Genomic DNA, 15,494 nt, shown 5'->3' with positions numbered 1-15,494 from the left:
TGTGGTGAGGAAAACAAAAGACTTTTGAAACAACATTTTTATTTATTAAATACCTACATGAACATAAGATTGTGACAAGCAGATTTAAAACATGGGAGATGCTCATATTTCAGAGCCACAATTGGGTCCAAAAATACCAGGACACTGAAAAACTTAATTTAGTAGACATCTATTGTAACATAAGATAATGAAGATCATCTTTAAGTGCAGATTAACTTTAAACATTTAATATGAGGATATTCATGTCCAAATCCTATGAATAATGTAGGAAATATGGTCCAGTTTTTAGAAATGTGGCCTTTCTGTTTGTCTTGGCTCTGTTTTATAGTTTGTGGTAAACTGTCCATATTTACTCTGGTGATTGCTTAATGTTACTGATATGCATAACTCCTGCAGGGTGTTCTTGATCTGACCAACTCTTAGAAAAGGTCTCTCCCCAACAGAAATCACCCTCGTCTTCCACCACTTCACCATCTGTGGTCTTCCAGATCATTTGATGTTCAGCCATATGTTCTCTCTTTGCATTAATAACCTAAATAGTTGGTTTCTTTGTACTAAATGTTGCCGCTACATTGCTGATGGGTTTGTTTTAGATTGCCTCACTGTCTTTGACCGTTCTTTTGATGTTATTGTTGATGTTACTTACAAAAAACTGCAAACTTTAGCTCTTTTGTCTGTGTGTGATGAAGAAAACAAACACACGTAGCCTTGAAATAGTGCAGCAGTAACTGTCCAATTACTTTTGGGCCCTAGCGGTGGGCTTGTAACCAGATCTTCAGTTCGACTCCCTGTCAAAATACAATATAAAATCCCAACGGTCCTTTGAGCAAGGTTCTTAAAACCATAAATTACTCCTAGTGTGCATTTGAGTGCTTTGCATGTTGTCAAGATGACATCAGTGTGAATGGGTTAATGTGAGGCATCCCAGTAAAGCACTTTGAGCAACTAGATTAGATGGAAAAGCTCTACAGAAATGCACTCCATTCATTTTAAAAATGAGGAGCACATGTAAGACATGCCGACAGAAAGGCTGAATATTGAACTTATTCACCATCTGGTTTTAACTCCAATGTACTGTCATGTACAGCAAAAAATTCAAATAACTCCATCAATGTCCAAATATTTATGGACCCAATAGACTGTAGAGCAGTGCACATGAGAAATTAATGACAACACAAAGAGCTGCAATGAAGACAAACTCACACGAGCAGCTAAGAAAGGCAGCAAAACAACTTTTAAGGGCTCTAATTCACAGGAATCCTGGAATGTGAAATCGATAAATGTGCACACAGGTTGTGTATGTGTAACCACCTCAGATTATCTGTGATGCTCTGTTACACCACAGAAGTGGAGAATGAAATAAGAGTCCCAGTCCCTGCTGCTGAGGAGGCACTTTGGATTTAATGTGGTTGTGATTATTATTATTGTAAATTTCTTTTCTATTCCACTAACTTCTTTAGGATCACAGCACAAGACCTTCAAATTAACAAACCTCCTGGAAATCACCAACACAGTTTCATCATTATTCCAGGCTGTGTAAATCTGATCATAATGCATAACACTGTTCATTAATCACACTGCTGTTGATCGGTTATTTTGATGAATGGCAGAGTGTGATATCGATACATTCAGTCTCGTACGTCCACGTCACATGTTTCTACAGAAGTGTGTACCAGCTATGAACAGAAAACGGTCAGAGTAAGTGTGGAATGTCAAAAAATGTTCATGAAAACAAAAACAAATGAGGAATCCAGCACACAGAGCCATTATGTGTGTCACTCACATCAAAGTACAGACTATGTACCTAACAGCAGTGTTGGCGCTACGAGGCGCCTTTAGCTCGCAGCTTGGACAGCAGCATCTCGTTCTTGCGACACTCCTGTTGACAAAAGAAAATATTTACCGTTAGACGTCTGTCTACTGCCATCTTCTTTTCAGTATATAATCTGTATTTCACTGCTTTGTTGCAAGTGGAAATCCCACACGATGGGTCACATACGACAGACAGCACCGCTTTATTACAGGCTGTCATGATGCGTTTAGCCCATTGATGGAGTGTGTGTGTGTGTATTTTTTTTTATATATATATATATATATATATATATATATATATACATACATATATACATATACACACACAGGTTTTCTGTAAATACCTGGAACAGTCAAAATGACCCCCCTGTCTGGGCGCTGACATGTTGACAGCCCAGTCCGCTCACTCCGCACTGATTCATGATGAACTCATTAATGCATAAAAGGGTGGAGCATGGGTGTTTCATCACACATGGGAAAAAAGCCTGAACACGCCCCTCTCTCTGAGTCCAAAGCACAAGCTAACAGACTAACCTCAATTCAGGTGTGCATAAATCATATTTTGAGGACTGTGGGGTGGTTGTCCTAATGGTTTACTTTGGTGTAAACCCTTAAGCGGACCTACTGACAGCTGCTAAAAGTGCTAATACCATTTGCACCGTTAAATAAGATGAGTTTCACTCCAGTGTCAATATTGCAACAGAGACGTCTTAGATGATCTATTAGGATGTTTCACTGCACAACAAGACAGATATTACAGATGTTTGTAATAAAATACTCCAAACAGACACAGCTACAACACAACAGCAGCCAGCGGACTCTGAGTTATGGTTTGAGGCTACAAGAGGAGGAGTCAGTGGATTTGGCATGTGTCACTCAAATCAACTATCCCAACAATTATAACCAAACTTTATGGCTTAAAACGTCTTAAACTAAGAAGTTAGAAAACAACTCCTCTCCCGTACAGTTGTCACGGAGGCAGAAACGATCTGAAAACTGTTTTATGCACCAGGCTATAAATATAGCTAACGTTTGACATTTTAACATGGAGTCCTATGGGAATGTGCTCTGTATTGGAGCCAGCCTCAAGTGGCCAGTCAGGGAACTACAAAAAGTATGACTTCCGTGTTGGAGACAAAATGCACGATCAAGGCTTGATCCCCTTGGGTTTTTATTAAATCTCCCGTTTTCATCTTTTTGCATGAGCACCATTTGTTACTTGAAATAAAAATGAAAAAAAAAAACGCGTAACAGTCATCTTTGACCTACACATTCAATCTGGTTTACAGTCGCCGACGGAACATCAGATAATGCGGATATTTAAGAAGTGTTGATTGTTACAGTCTGTTCAGCTGTGCCTAAAACACGAGGCATGTAAACAACGTAAACATGTGAAGGCAATAAAAGGGAAACAAGCATCTGGATATAAAGCCAAACATCACCACCAAAAAAAAAAAACAAATAAACAGATAAAAATTGATGTTTTAATACCGTAGCTTGAGACCACTGTTTTTGACTCAAATCAGTCTTCTTTGGGGTATTAAGAAAATGTTGATGGGGTGATTACAGTTTTAGAGGTCAAATTCACGTTTTCCTGTAAAAAGTTCTAATTTCAAAAATAACAAATTTAGTGATGACACAGCTGACTGAGAACAACCAACATCTTTTCCCCACACAATGTGTTGGATTTCCTTATCAGGAGAGTTTTCCAATTCTTTCCATCATTTCAACTCAACTCTCTTGTTGGGGTCATGTTTCCTTTCTATTAGCTCTAACAGCTCGTTGTTCTCTGTAAACACTCACTTAACTGCAGGCTAATTTATATTCATAGAAATATGTTGGTATTTGTGTTAAAAATTCAAATGAGGTGATTCCATGATTTTTTTTTCCTCTTAATACTGAGTGTCCACTATGTGATCTGGAAAACAATTTGTCATTAATTCAGGTCATCATACTTATTTGTTTGAGGTATATTTCACCAAACCAAACGTTCAGGGAGTGAATAATTATTTTTTTGGTCATACTATCTACGGTTCTTCACATCTGGTGATTTCATATGTTCCCAGGAGTTGCATAACAAAAGTAAAATGGAATAAAATCAGATTATCCATAGCTTCCATCCACTAAGTGAGCACTGTTGTCTTGGATGTTCTTACCTCTTTAAAGTCTTTGATCGTTTTGAAGTAGAGCCTCTGTTTGTCAAGCAGCTCCATGTATTCATCGTTCAGCTGATCTCTCCTCATTTTGTTCTCCTGCTTCTTTTTCTCCATCTGACAAAGTGGATGAGCAGCAGCATGTCACACAGATGCTTCACCAGCTTGTGAGGAAACGTTGAACTTACCAACAAAATGTCTGATGTTGAGAGAAAATAGCAAACCTTGATGCGACTCTGCTTGATTCCCTCTACAATCTGCTCCATCTGCCTGAGGAACTGCTCCTTCGCTGCTGAAGATGACATGGCCCTGGATAGCAGGACGACGGTTCAGAGAGACCTTGTTTAGTGCTACAAATCTCAACCAAACATAGAGAGGAGCATGACCGAGATCTGCATCAAATTCAGTAGCAGAGCAGTGTCGTTACACTTACTGCTGGAAGTTATCATGGATAGAATTCAGCAGATTCACCTTCAGAAACAAAAGAGAAACACCAAGACACTGGTCTGAGGGACAGTTACGCACTTAACACATTTTCAGTTAAAAACAAGCTACTTTCACAGAAAACAAAACAACTTCTGGTTAGTTATGAGCCTCACAGTGAAAATACAAACAGCAATGTCAGACATGGTAGACAGACCCTGGACTGTGCAATCACAACACAGGCCATGCCAAGGTCATAGGTCAAAGATCAAGGTCATGTCAGAGGTAAACTTCCAACTCTCCATGGTCATATCTTCAAAACACAAAGAACAACGTCAATCAAACTTGATGGATAACGTTAGCAAACTGTTCTCACACAAACAGGCCATGTTGTCATATGTCTAAGGTCAAGGTCAACTCTGAGGTCAATCAACTACTGTCCATGGTGACATATTTAAAATAACAAACATTACAACTATGTCAATTCAAGGTCATAGCTTTAAGGTCAAATCCAAGGCCATCGTCTAAAACACATTAATGACCATTAATGATCTCAGGAACTAGATGAGATACTAAAACATGGTTTTCTTCATAGACTTTTACTTTGCTGGGGTGAACAAATGTATTGGCTCTCTGACATCAATGTCATCATTTGCTGACATCAAGCAAAGCTGAAAAATTAGCCTGTGGTGACGAGGCACTGCAATCATCAAGGAACCTTGTCCTAAAAATATGAGGACTTATTTATTGGCAAAGTTTGGTCAATTACCTCCTTCTCAAGATAAACCTTCTTGTCATCTAGTGTGTTGTACAGGGTGAAGAACTGCTTGGTCTCTTTGTGTGTAGCAGAGACTGCAATACACAAAATAATTAGCACATTTATTATTTAGCACATTCACTAATTTTTATTCTTATTCTTCTGAGTTTTTCATATGAATAGTCAAGTATTTATTAGTCAAGTATTATTCACTGACAGTGAGATACGGATTGTAGCCAGGTGCTGAAGAAGAACCCACCTTGGCTGTAGAGTTCAATGAACCTTTTCTGATACTGGGTCAACTCCGCCCTGCTCGGCACTTCATCAATCTTCCTTTGCAGGATGGCAATTTCACGGTTCCTCCGAGCCTTTAATCAAGCAAAACAGAAACAGGAGTGATTCAGCTCAACACAGTCAGTTAGCAAAGCTGACATGTTTGTTTTCCCTCCAGCTTGAAAACCATAAGGAAGGAACAATCTGCATCTTTTAGATAAACATCCACATTCAGCAATTATACTGACAGAAAGGAATCTCTTAACAATTCAGTCCTCATACAGCTGAAGTACAAAGTTGTGATTTAAATACAGTATAAGCTGAGAATTCACAGCATATCCGTGTTCAAAATGAACTGGTATTTTGTGCTGGGTTTTGTCAATTAAAATGTACCTGCTGCCAGAGCGTGGCAGTGATATGACATATCACCTTTTTAATCATCATTCACTTGAGTATCATAAATGTCACAAATTGCTTTATGAAAATTAATGATGACAACATACACACAGTGCAATGCAACTTACTATGCTAACGGTGGCTTAGTGGTTAGCACTGGTGCATTACAGCAAGAAGGTCATGGGATCCCTTCCCGCATGTTCTCCCCGTGTTCACATGGGTTCCCTCCGGCTTCCTCCCACTTCCAAAGACATGCTGGTTAGGTAAGCTAGAAACTGTAAAACTGAATCCGAGTGAGTAGCAAACCCTCACATACTGTATCAAACCACAATAATCACTTAACTGATTAGTTGTACTCACTGCCAGAGCAGCGCTGTGGACAGGTTTTGTTATAATATCAGATTAAAAAAAAAGAAGAAGAATTCCATTTCCTGAGGTGCCACTGGTGTTGTCTGAATGGTTAAATTTGTTCAGGCATAGATGGAATGTCTTTGGTACTATATCCCTGTGGCATATCCTTGGGTACCACTGGAATTACTTTGTGCCAAAAAGTTACTGTGAGAGACTGAGTATCCCTTACATCATTGCTGTCAAAGTACTCCAGAAAGGGCCAAGAGGGTGCTTGTTGAGAAACAGCATGTTCCAGGTGGCCACCCGAATGGCCATCTCAAGTTTGGACTGAAGTATCTCGGTGCAGTGAACGACCTGTAGGCACCATACACACTGGTCTGGGTGTGCAGTGAACGACCTGTAGGCACCATACACACCTAGACCAGACCTTTGATGTGTTCTGTTGGTTTCTCCTCTTACAGGAATGAAGATCCAATCAGTTTTCCCTGCCCCTTTCATAATGTGTGGTCTTTTCCAGAGTAATGTCAAAATTTGGAAGGTGTTTTTTGGTGGCTGGAGTACCAACCCTACCACCAACACCCAAAAAGGAGTTATTTGTAGGCTGTCATGTGGTCTTGCAGGTAGATAAGAGGTTAAAGATTCCCTGAAGACATCCTGACAAAGAAAGAGCAATTTTAACCAAATATGGGGAAAATGGCATTAAATAAATCATTTGTAAGTATTCATGTGAAATTATTTACCCTTTCACTGGGATTCAAATCGAAAAGTCCCACTAACCAGATAGTCACCCAAGAAATGTTTGTACAAAATTTCAGAAAAATTTATAGAAGCACTTTTGAGAAAAATCAGTCCCCCCCCCCCCCCATTTTTACTGGCGCATGAGGCCTTTAGAAAGACTGAAGGTCAGTGAAAATCTTTGTGTTGGTCGTGATTGAAGTAATCTATGTGCAGAATTACAGAAAAAGTTACTAAGAGGCCAAAAGGGATTCAATCAGAAAGTCTTATCATGCTCAGGCAATCCCCCAAGGACCGTGTACCAAATTTCAGAAAAATTCTGTGAAAGGCTTTTCTGAAAATCATCGTATTTCCCACCACACACGAATCTTGATGGAATTTATCCTAAGGACCTTGGTCTATAGGACTAAAAATGAAACTACTACTCAAACTTCTAATAATTCTATCCAGTATTGATAGGGTAAAACATATGTTCAAATCTGGACATTTCACATTAAATAAGTTATTTTTGTCTTTTTAAAGTGCTGTAAATTTGTCTCAATGTTATCCGTAGTCTTATCTGGTGCTCTGACCCATTTCTTTTCCAGCTTCATCTAATCTCATGTGCAGGCATTACCATGAGCAGACGGATCTTCTGTAGTTTCTCTCTGTCTGCATTGTACTGTTTGTCTATCAGCTGGTTCCTCTCCTAAGAGAAGAAAAAGAGTATCAAAGTGTGAGTAAAACAAACAGATCTGTGCCACAACATTCCAAAAGCTAGAATACTCAGAGTGTATACTCTCAGATCGGTAAGTACTTTGATAGTGACAGTTTTTGTAACTGTGCCTGTGTACACCACTACAGTGTTTCTAGACTTGACTGTAAATGGAGACTGGGATGTGGGTGGCTATGAATTGTGAACTTTCTTGTTGGAAGGCAGGTGCACGACATTAGACATGTTGAAACTAAAGTCATCAGAAAATGTAACTATAACTGAATGCACACCTTTTCTTCTTCTGTATCATTTCCTGATGCCATCTTCAAATCTTCAATATTCTGCTGAAGACGTACCATCTCCTCCTAACCACCAAATTCACACATCCAAAAGAAAGTCAGTGATTTTACTCATGCACTGAATGATAAGAATATTTTTGCTCAGAGGCCAATAATAAGCGATTTCAGTACACATTCAGCTGGATGTCAAACTCACTCTGCAATGTGCACGAAACTCCTGTTCTTGTAGCTTCAGGTTGTCATTCATTATTACTAAAGCTTTCAACTTCTCCACCAAGCTGTTAAACAAATGCAGAGATTAAAGATCGCCCCAAGAATTACAGGCCAGAAGGTTCATCAGTGTGACAGCCAGAGTAACTAAGCCTGTGGAAATGAAGTCTGTGACATACTTCCTGTTCTGAGGGAAGAACCCCTGGCTGGCGTGCATGATAGATAGTCTGTCTTATATTTTATATGTGGTCATAAAGTTAAATTCATAAATTACTTGTATGCACTGTGAGACTTGCACAGTGGTACAGTTTGAAGCTGTAATAATAATAAAAAGGACACTTAAATGCCTGTGTCAATTAAGTATCCATTTATCATGTAGAGCACAGTTGTGTCAGCAGCTTCACGTGGAAGAGAAATGGCTTAATCCAAGTGTGCAGTGTAAGTAAGCCTTATACAGGCCCTGAGGCCCGTCAGGCCGGTGCTTATCCCCAGAGAGATCACTGCTTGAAGTGGGTGACAAGAGCCCACAGCTCCACCTGTTTGGGATTTCAGTGTCGACTGCAGGTTAGTGTCCAGGTAAGACCAGTACCCAAAAACAGCTGGGTGGACTGTGACGATACAGATGACGTGTTTCCTTCAAGGACACAGACAGGCTGTCTGAAGCTGGCACACCTAGAATCAAACTCCAGTGTACAAGTTGGTAGTCCAACTCCTATGGCTCATAGAGCAAACAGACATAGTGACACACACTGCAACCAGTGTGCACATTTAATTTACCAGTGATTACATGCTGAGACCAAGAAAGATTTTCTGTAAAACAAGATGAATACATGGATGCTTATTCGCCATCTTTGGACGGATTTCCGTCTTTTAGCAAAATCTTGCCGTCTAAAAGAACTAGCAAAACATTAATTTTTATTTCCTCAATACATGTCAACCTATTGTCCGTAAATTATACAGATTTTTCCGAGTTTCAGAGTCATATGGACGTACGAATAAAGTCTTACGGATATCCAGGGTTTGGTCTGCAGCGGCTCTGTAATCAACCGTTTCTGCAGCACGACTCCACTTTGATGCGTGAGCCATTGAAGCAATGTTTCGAACCACTGGCTCGTGGTTATCTGATTCGCTGCTCTTCAGACGCGGTAAGTCTGCTTCTTAACTCCTCTCAAAGCCATTAAAATATCATGAGTTGCTTTTATGTGGATTAAAGTCACTAACTGGGACTCTTGTCATGTTGTAGTCAAGAAACGAGAATCGTCCTCCATTCCGTTGACACAAAATTGCCACTTTAAATTAAATGACACCTCTCTCCAAACGCTGTAATACAGAAAATAAACTACAATCAACTAAAACTTTGATATACAGTACAGCCAGCTGTAAGAGCTCAGCTCAGATATATGGAAAGACATTCATGCCAAAATATAGAATGACTGATTAGATGCCATGTCAGTGCTCAGAGCAGACAAATAGGCTGACTGTATATGTATTTACTATAATAGTATGTATACATGGTAATGTCATCTGTGATGGCATACAAAAGTGAATTGATCCTACGCAGAATCTCATCAGTATTATGTTGTTATGTATCTTTATCTAGTCTGAAAGCAATTATCTAGTCTCTAGTCTGAAAGCATTATGAAGTTAACTAGTTCTTTGAATGTTGAGATTTTAATTGCCTAGTCTTTGAGCCCAATCAAAAACAAACTAAATCAATAAAGTTTTTTGCATGAATTAGCTATATTTGTAAACTATTGTGTTATATTCTGTATATACTCCTACAGGATGGTACAACATGCCATACTGCATGAGATCACAAGAGAAATTTAACAGCTGTTTCAAGTCCAAATTTAATCCAAATAATGCAACAAAATGCACCACAGGGCACTTAAATTCTTCAAATCCCCCCCACTGCCTTTGGCAGTTGAGTTTCGCGGCTATACGTATAGTTGCTGTCTTTTAATTTACCAAGACTTTGGATTGCTGTCTTTTTTTTTCATCCTAAGCATTCATGTGAATAATTCTTCACCCCGAAACACACAATTTTAGAATGCATCTTTTGGTTTAAACATTTACTTTTCCTGTAATGGGTGTTAATTTTTGCAATTACAAAATTACAGTCACACTGCATTCACATGTCAATGTGTACAACAGATGTAACACTAAGATCCCTACTGTACACTCGGTGCAAAGCCCGGTGCAAGTGAGTTTAAGCAGCCCACGACCCAATCCCAGATAAGTGGTTGTAGATGAATGAATGAATGAATGAAGAAGTTTAAGCAGTGATGATATATAATTCTCTAGTCTTTGAGCAAATATGTTAGGTTAACTACATAAGAATTGTAGCTGGTACTTGTATGACGACACACTGAAGTGATTCCCATACTGGCTACTATGTGAGGTAAAGAGGATCCTGAGTTTTTTGTTAGTCAAATGCATTTCAGGACAAAGCCACTTCAGCGGTGAGGACCACACTGATTGGAGAAGGCCAAGCAGACGCCTACATTTCACCTGGATGTGGCAGCTAGATGCTACTTAGGTGGGGGTGGCCTGGCTGCTTGGATGTGGCAGCTAGATGCTACTTAGGTGGGGGTGGCCTGGCTGCTTGCCTGGGTGGTTGCCATTCAGGACTGAAGGTGGTTCCTTAGTGTGGTGACTGGTGTGGTGATGCACGATCCGAAACCTGACCTTATCACAAATCTTTCATATTTTCTAGGTGTGAGAAACCTGTCCATTGTGTGTTATATTTTAACAGAAGAATCACCACCAAAAGCGCTTAAGCCCCTCCCACACAGACAGCACGCTTGTGGTGTATGTAGCTTTCACAGATATACACCACAAACACACCAAGCTCACCAAACACATCACACAATTGCCGGCACTTGCCAGGATGCTGTGAGTGATTTGGTAATGCTCAAAACACTCATCACGTGGTCACTCCTTACACGCCACGCACACGCAGTCTGTGAGAGAGGCTGTAAAGCACTGGGCTGTTCTGAAACTCCAAATCCATGAGAAAACATAAAAAAATGGATAAAACACTGGGCAGGAAGCAGTAGACGAGCCCCAGGTTTTATACGCTATGTTAAACACGAATGAACGCTGTGCACACACACACACACCGGTACTGGAGGCAAGTATAGCAGGCCAATGGTTTCTACTAACACGCCGTGAACACACCATGCATCTGTGTGAGAGCTACTTCAGTGTTTCAGTTTACTGATACGTGAATCACGCATCATGCAGCCAACGTAACATTTTCTCAACCTGCCTGTTACACTGAAATGTGGGAGATGCATCACTGTGTTCTCAAAACACTTTTGATCTAGTTCATCCATCTCACCGGACAATATACAATTTAGTGACTTCCATAAAGAGCTTTCCACCTACTGAGGTGAAAATAATAATAAAAATAAAAAAATTAAAAAAATCACGGATCACTTTGCTGTTTGCTGATCACCTGCTGTCTGCTTGTTCTTCAAGCTCATCTAAACTCTGCAGCTCTTTCTCCAGTTTCTCTGAGCGCTCTGTAGCCTGGAATAATACAAATACAATGGAAAATAAATATAGGCTGTGATAAAAAAGACAATGTAAATGGCATGCCAGGTTCCTGACAGAACAACATACAGATTGGTCAAGATGGCAGCTGCCACTTAATGATCTGCACTCATGATAGGAAGACAAACATCTTCACTTCTCAGTTATTAACACTAACTTCAGTCTTTCACATTGAATAGTTAGCATTTGTTTGCTGTGTTTGGTAAATAACATCTTACCTCCAACAGTTTTCTCTTTGCCTCCTCACATCCTGACTTCACCTCTGCATGTCTGACTCGTAGCTATAAACACAAACAATATTGTGTGAACAATTTGTTCAATGCATTTTGGACAACTACTGTACTGTTTGTACTTTTTCTATTTAATTCTCCCAATTCAATAAACCCTTAAGACTTGTGATTTGACAGCTGTGACTAATGAGAATTTGTTGATTGGTGATCAGATTAACAGTCAATTCATAAGAGTGAAATAATGCCAAAAACATCAATAGTTAGCAGAAGTGCAAACTTGCAAGGGTCATTCTTAACAGGATTCAGTCCCAGCTTCTTGCTGCTCTGCAACCAGAACAGTTTGGCTTCATGCCCAATAAGTCAACATCCCGTTGCATTCTAGTGCCCATTTCCCGTTTTTGATTGTTGCAAAGTGTGTGATTCAGTTTACTGGGCTGCTCTGTGGGATATCCTGAGAATTTGTGGGATTGCCAATAAGTAGCTGGACAACACAGCTTGGAACCTGCCCAGGGCTCTGGAAGCTGATGAGTTCTAGTTCCTCTGAACTGCAAAGGGAAGAGATGACGGACACTTTGTCCAAAACTGCTGACGTTAAGAGATTTTTTTTTTTTTTTATTAATGTTTTTTGTGATTGGATTCAGAAGTACTAAGCCTGTTTGTAGTGAATAACAAGGCTGTGTGAAGCGACAGCTCCAGTCTCTCCAGTCCAGGCTGTTTTTTTTGTTTGTTTTTTTTACTGTTTTTTTTTGTTTGTTTTTTTTTAACAGGCTGCGTGAGCACAGAGCAGCTAGATTTCTTCCACTCAGTCTGATTTTATTGTAACTGCATCAGTCTTAAAGCCCCAATCACACAGCATGAATGAAGGACACTGAAGCCAAAACGAAACAAGAAATCTGGGCATACGATGACTTTCGGAGACATTGTTTAACCATCATCCAGCTTCGTTCCTGTAGCTGATGCTTCATCAGAATTTTCAAACTGTTGAAAAATGTGAACGAATCCTGACAACTTCAATTCATCCGAATTCCGTTTTACTTTGTCTTGATGGTTCCTCGTTTGCGTAGTTCCCGTACCGTCGGCGTTCCGTTTGACTGTCATCCAACCTCCCAAGTCCGACGTCTTGCACGAACGTTGACGATATCTGAACGGATCAATAACTAAAGATCCGATGAGCTGAATGTGACTCATCCAAGTGTGGGACGAAAAGCAACGTCATCAGCTGGAATGGCTGTGCGCACACGCACACTCCAGCCGTTTGAAGCTGTGCGCACAGCCATTCCAGCCACAAACGGCTGGAATGGTTGTGTGCGTACATTCGCATGTTTCATTTTGATTTTGTTTAAAGTGTCAAGGTCGGCGTTCGCTTCTTTTTTTTTTTTTTTGTTAGTTTTGGTTTTGTTACATTCCTTTATGCGCTCTTGATTCGCAGGTTTTTCGGTAATGGGAGAAGTGCAGGCTCATCTGTCCACCTTTTCTCGATGATTTGTGACTTTGTGATTTTTTTCCTTCATTCAGATATCGTCGTGTGCCATGTGACCAGGCCCTAATACAGGCATCACTTTAAAAAAAGTCACCATGACAAAAAAAGGGGAAAAAAAAAATTACATCTGTGTAAACTTTGCAGTTAATCTGCAGTTCACATGCGCTCTGAACAATGGGGACCTTTCTGTACACGTCATGGATTAACTGTGATCCATTACACCACTAAACCAAGGAAATCTGCAATTCTACAGAAATTTCACATCCTTGCTCAGTGCTGAAGATCCAAACAGCTGAAAAAGCCAAGTGCCCCTTACTTATGTATCACCTTGCTAGGACACACTGATGACTGTCTACTTTCGAGAGGCAGAGCTGGAGTGTTTGTCTGCCTGGGTGGTTGCCAACCAGGACGGTTCTGTCATGTAGTGGATAAAGCAGAATGTGATTCAGATTCAGACAACTTTATTGATGCCTAAAAGGGCAATTCATTTCACACCCAGTTACCTCAGACAAATATACAGCAATTAATCCCCAATTATTACTAGTTGAACGTAATAATGGCACACATCAGAATTAAAAGCAACCGCACATATACATTTGCTTGTTTATGTACGCTAAACTTTGAAACAGCCCATCATCTGAATTGAGGCAATGTGAGTGTGGGGGGGACAGCAGCAGCATGTGGCCGCGCAGCCAGCTTGGGGGGAGCTGCTGCAGCTAAAGCCGCACTGCATCCCGGAGGGGAAAGGGAGTGGCGTGAGCGGGGGCGACCGCCCTCGCCAGAGTCCCAAGCAGACATGTGGCGCCAGTGAATGCTCAAGACCTGATCTAAGCTTTGTGTTCAGTATCGGCATTCTGTGTGTACTACTGGTCTGCAAGCAGGTATCAACATCTACTGCACAAAAATAAATATTACAAATGTGATTTTAAGACTCAGCTTTGATACCTCCTCCAGCTGCTTTGTCTTCTGCTGGATCTGTTTGTTAAGCAACGCCACCGACCTGCGGTGTTGCTGCAAAGGGCCATAGCGTTCCGAAAGGTCCTCTGAAGACAGTTCAGACTGCTGCAAGAACATATGCAACATACCTTATAATTGAAAAAAGACAAAAAGTTACAAAAAAAAAAAGTCAAAACAAAACCAAGAATGGGGATTCAGGCCAATGCTTCACGTATATGAAAGATTCATGCAAATTAATTCTTTGTGATGCAATGATAACAGTATATGGTTCTGTGTGGTGTTGGCATCTGATTAATTTGTTCATAATTGAAGCTTTTATCTCTGACTAACACACAAACCTGCCCTATTTAATTCACATTAACTATATGAGCAAAACAGTTATGACCTTGGAGTTTACTTTAAGGTCACGTCATTCATATTTAATAGTAACTCTATATGTATGTGCAACAAAAATCTTCAAAAACAGCCATTCTAGGAGTCAAAGGTCACCAATAGAAAGGTGATGTGTAATACATTAGTGTTTACTAATTACCATAGGTGTATCTATAAAAAAAAACCTGAAATCGCCATTCTAAATATAATATAAGCTCAATGTGAAGCAGAGGCAGTCCAGACCTTCCACAAAGAAATCCGTCAAACAAACAAACAAACAAAAAAAAAGCTAGAACAACTTTTGTGTTACTCGCCTTCTCAGCGTACTCAGAGGCGATTTGTTTGATTGCCTCTGACTGCAGTCCAACGATGTGACCCACTGCACTGGCAGTCAGCTTCCCCTGCAGACACACATATTTAAGTTATCACCTCTACACACTATATATTGAACCAACAAACAGCCGTGTTTTGCCTTGGTGGCCGCCCTACCCAGGCTTTAGAAATGAAAGAAACTGACAAGTTAATTTCAACAAAGATGTAACTTCACGTCCACACATATGGTATCTGAGTTTGTCAAGTGTTTACTTCTGTGATTTAGTATATTTCTGTGCTGAAACAGGATGCCTAATTTGGAGATTCACAAGACGATAGCATTTATTGTTTTTGAATTATCGCGTTAACAGCTTTGAGAGGATGGAATCTTTTGTCTATTCACTCGCTGCCCATTACGGGGTGCATGCTGATGAAAAAGAAACAACAAAACTTTATCAGTGACACACATTTGAAGGATGTGT

The 15,494-nt window shown here is 40.1% G+C and overlaps 1 protein-coding gene across 1 annotated transcript in view; it reads right to left on the bottom strand.

Moving 5' to 3' along the window:
• Nucleotides 1–28: 28 nt before the first annotated feature.
• The window catches only part of ccdc93 (coiled-coil domain containing 93), a 31,257-nt gene continuing 15,791 nt past the window's right edge, over nt 29–15,494 (bottom strand). The window contains 13 exon segments of the mRNA XM_034186500.1: nt 29–1,879; nt 3,969–4,082; nt 4,190–4,274; nt 4,399–4,436; nt 5,158–5,240; nt 5,405–5,513; nt 7,517–7,588; nt 7,885–7,959; nt 8,090–8,171; nt 11,564–11,637; nt 11,880–11,942; nt 14,317–14,433; nt 15,015–15,101. Coding sequence (XP_034042391.1) covers nt 1,823–1,879; nt 3,969–4,082; nt 4,190–4,274; nt 4,399–4,436; nt 5,158–5,240; nt 5,405–5,513; nt 7,517–7,588; nt 7,885–7,959; nt 8,090–8,171; nt 11,564–11,637; nt 11,880–11,942; nt 14,317–14,433; nt 15,015–15,101 — 1,056 coding nt within the window. The 3' untranslated portion in view covers nt 29–1,822.

This window comes from Thalassophryne amazonica, chromosome 14 (genome assembly GCF_902500255.1).
Source record: "Thalassophryne amazonica chromosome 14, fThaAma1.1, whole genome shotgun sequence".
In the NCBI taxonomy this organism is placed as follows: Eukaryota; Metazoa; Chordata; class Actinopteri; order Batrachoidiformes; family Batrachoididae; genus Thalassophryne; species Thalassophryne amazonica.
This window is presented reverse-complemented; position numbering and strand designations above follow the sequence as displayed.